Here is a 3,906-nt window from a genome sequence, read left to right on the forward strand (position 1 = left end):
AACTATAGGTATCACAGCTAGTTTTGTCCTATCTGATATTGAAACCCCGGATGTCCAATATATATGTAGCTCGGCAACAAAACCGCGACAAATACAATCAACTTTCTGCTGAGTTATCTTCGAAAGATAAACGGGTATCATCCTTTTGTCGTTGGTTCGGTCAGGTTTTGCCTCGTCCAGAATTATACGGTTGGAACACCTAACCAGGCGGAGAAGCAGACAAGTATAAAACCAACTTTAATTTTATTTTTATTGATATACCAAATGGATATTATCAATTGATAAAATTTAATTGAATATTTGTTTGTTGATCCAACCCTGTTCAAGTCATTTTTCAAAATACACTACCTATAAAAATAACTTACCAATAAACGTGTAATTTTTTCAGAAAAATATTTATTGTATTTCAATATGAACTTACTTGTGTGCAGTTTGTGAATCATTTATGTGCATTTTTTAATAATTGGAGACTCCGAAAACACTCCAAATAAGCATCCTTAAAAAGAAATTCAAACTGATAGAAGAAAATATTTTCTACCGAAAATAAGAAAAGATGCACTGGCTAATATTTACTTTGGTGAATGTTAATTTTTTCTTTTACAAAAATATTTTCTTTTCATTTTAATCATAAATTCGTATGGAATCATTAAAATTATTGTATAGATACATTTTTAGTTCTATAATTTTTTTCCGCTAGCCTCCATATTGGAAAATTTTTTTTTAAGAGTTCAAAACTAATACGACTAAACATTTTATTGTTATTTTAATACAAGTTATTGCAACATAGTTTTTTGGGTTCCTATAGATAAACAATTCAGCCAACAAATCTCGTATATGATATTTTATATGTATTATTTCTAATTCAGATCGTGTTTGCTTGGTTTATATTTACGAAGAGCTCATCACATGAAACACGAGTGCCTTTCAACGCACCGGGACGATTCAGAATGAATGTTCAATCTCCACAAGCAAGCCTAGAATTACCACCATCTGTTACTTCGACTGCAAATAATATATTTCCTTCACCTTTTATAGCCAATATTTATAATGGTTTAGGTATTTATCCACACCTGCCATCAACTTTTCAAGCTTACGTGCCGTACTTTCAACTACAACCATTCATCGTAGTGGCTTTATCCAATAAAGAAACAGTCGCGTTACAATCTGCTCTATCAAATCAACAAATCATCATACCGCAACTTTCACAAACATATTTTTGTGGATGGGGAATTTGTCCAAATTCACAATCTCAATCATTACATCAGAACAATATAGGCTCTAACAGCATAGAATCATCACTGAACTCCAAAACTATGTCTAACCCACAACAATCTCTGCAAAACAACACTATCGATTTTCTGCTATCAAATCAACCTGATTCACAAATAAAATTAAACCAGAATGGAAATATAAATTTTGAATCAAACAAAAATAAATGGGCACAGCAAAATTCTACAAAAATACCACAGAATCCACAATTCAATCCTCAACTCAATTTGTCATCCAATTCAGTGTCATCTTTGAACCAAAATAATCAACAATTTTCCAACCAACAATCTTTGCAAATCAACACTCATAATTTTCTACTACCAAACCAACCTGATTCACAAATATTATTAAACCAGAATGCTAACATAAATTCGGAGTCAAATAAAAATGAGCGGGAACCACAACCCTGGACACAACAAAATTACAACAGTACTACAAAAATACAACAGAATCCACAACTCAATTCTCAATTGAATTTTCCATCCATTTCAGTGTCATCCTTAAACCAAAATTATCAACAATCCTCTAACCAACAATCTACAAATAATCTTCTACATCCGAACCATCAACCCGTTACTTATTCTAATTCGAAAATGAATCAAGAAAATCTTACAACACAAGTATCAAAAAATCCTTCTAACTCACTTTCAAAATTAGAACAATCTTCAAATTTTCAACCAAATCAATATCTATGGGGATCTACCAGCTCCCATAATAATTCACCATCAAATCAACAAACTAATTCAAACTCGGAGAAATATCTACCACCAAGTCCTCAAGAGAATTCCCAAGCAAATACTCCTTCTAGTTTACTTTCAAAATTACAACAAACTTCAAATTTTCAACCAAATCAATATTTATGGGGATCCATCAGCTCCCATCATAACTTACCATCAAATCAACAAACTTCCAATTCAAACTCACAGAATTATCTGCCACTGAGTCCACAAAAGAATTTCCAAACAATTACTCCCTATAGTTCACTTTCCAACTTAGAACAAACTTCAAATTTTCAAAGCAATCAACATCTATGGGGATCCAGTTCTCAAAATAACTCACCATCAAATCAACAAACTTCGAATTCAAACTCACAGAAGTATCTTCCACTGAATCCACAAGAGAATTCCCAAGCAAATACTCCTTCCAATTCACTTTCCAACTTAGAGCAAACTTCAAATTTTCACACCAATCAAAATGCATGGGGTTCCATCTTTCAATATCCATCATTAAATCAACAAACTTCGAATTCAAACTCACATAATTATCTGCTATTGAGACCACAAAATAATTCTCAAACAAATACTTCTTTTTCTTTTTCCAACTTAGAACCAACTTCAAATTTTCAAAGCAATCAACATCTATGGGGATCCAGCTCCCATAATAACTCACCATTAAATCAACAAACTTCGAATTCAAACTCACAGAATTATATTCCACTGAATCCACAAGAGAATTTCCAAGCACCTGGTTCACTTCCCGACTTAGAACAAACTTCAAATTTTTTAGCCAATCAACATCTATGGGGACCCAGTTTCCATAATCACTCTCCATCAAATCCACAACAAAACACTTTACTTCAAAATTGAGAATTAATCTCTATTTTACCCAAAAAAATCCAAACTCTAACTGATATTCTGATCAATACCCTAACTGATGTCTAAATTTATTATAGTAAAAAGGGTCTGGCAGTGGGGGGGGGGGGTTGTAACCATCGAAACAAACATATTCCTGGATTCTTGTATTGGAAATGGGAACAGCCTTTTTTCTATTAGGGTTTAATTTATTCTATATGTATTTTCATACAAATTCTCAGTATTCTTTCTTGAAGGGGGTGATAATTCAAAATCAATCTTGGTCACTATGGTTACCGGGTAGAAATCCCGATTGGTGCGAATTATTTCTTTAAAATTTTTAAATTATCACATGTGATAAAAAATTTGAACCTTTTAACGTTCTTGTTTGCAAAAACTTGGGCAACTAACCATGAATTACTACTATTGATTTAAAAATAAAATAAATAAACTGTTTGTAAAACAATCTGATACATTATTGAATAAAAACTAGTATATAATATAAACATTTATCAATAATACTGAAATAAAGAATAAAACAAGTGAAAACAAACAATTGACTGAGTTAATTGTTGAAATACCTTGTATTGGCAGTGTTGATGACGCAATCGTTTGTTTTTTGACGTCACGTAAATAAAGAAAGATAAAAACTCTTAAATAGCCACACACACATAACTGATATTCCCATATTAATACATACTATAAAATTAGCATCTAATTAGCACCCTCGTGGGTAAATAGTAATGTTTACAAAAAAATGTTTCAAACAAAAAGTTGTTTATTTTTTTAGCACGCTATAAAAGCACGCTTTTTTACTGAGCACGCTATAAAAATTATATCTTGATATCTCTTTTCTTTTTTGAGTTATCGTGTTGACAGACAGACGGGCAGATAAACGGGAATGGACTAATTAGGTGATTCTATGAACACCTATTTTTAAGCGTTACAAACTTGGGACTAAACTTAATATACTATGTATATTTCATATATACATGGTATAATAAAAGTAAATATACAAACAAAACATCAAAGATTTTCTGTTGTATATGATTTGAGAAACAGTTGT

The 3,906-nt window shown here is 31.5% G+C and overlaps 1 protein-coding gene across 1 annotated transcript; it reads left to right on the plus strand.

The window, feature by feature from the left end:
• Nucleotides 1-436: 436 nt before the first annotated feature.
• LOC123299025 (GATA zinc finger domain-containing protein 14-like) lies at nt 437-3,045 on the plus strand. Its single transcript, XM_044881161.1, has 2 exons — nt 437-577; nt 867-3,045. The coding sequence occupies exons 1-2, from the start codon at nt 554-556 to the stop codon at nt 2,853-2,855; spliced, it is 2,013 nt and encodes a 670-aa protein (XP_044737096.1). The 5' UTR covers nt 437-553; the 3' UTR covers nt 2,856-3,045.
• The last annotated feature ends 861 nt before the right edge of the window (nt 3,046-3,906 follow it).

This window comes from Chrysoperla carnea, chromosome 4 (assembly GCF_905475395.1).
Source record: "Chrysoperla carnea chromosome 4, inChrCarn1.1, whole genome shotgun sequence".
NCBI lineage: Eukaryota > Metazoa > Arthropoda > Insecta > Neuroptera > Chrysopidae > Chrysoperla > Chrysoperla carnea.

Coding starts and splice junctions, on each gene's coding strand:
- LOC123299025 (XM_044881161.1), top strand. CDS start 554: ATGCACTGGCTAATATTTACTTTG. Junction 578..866: donor ACTGGCTAATATTTACTTTG/GTGAATGTTAAT, acceptor TTTCTAATTCAG/ATCGTGTTTGCTTGGTTTAT.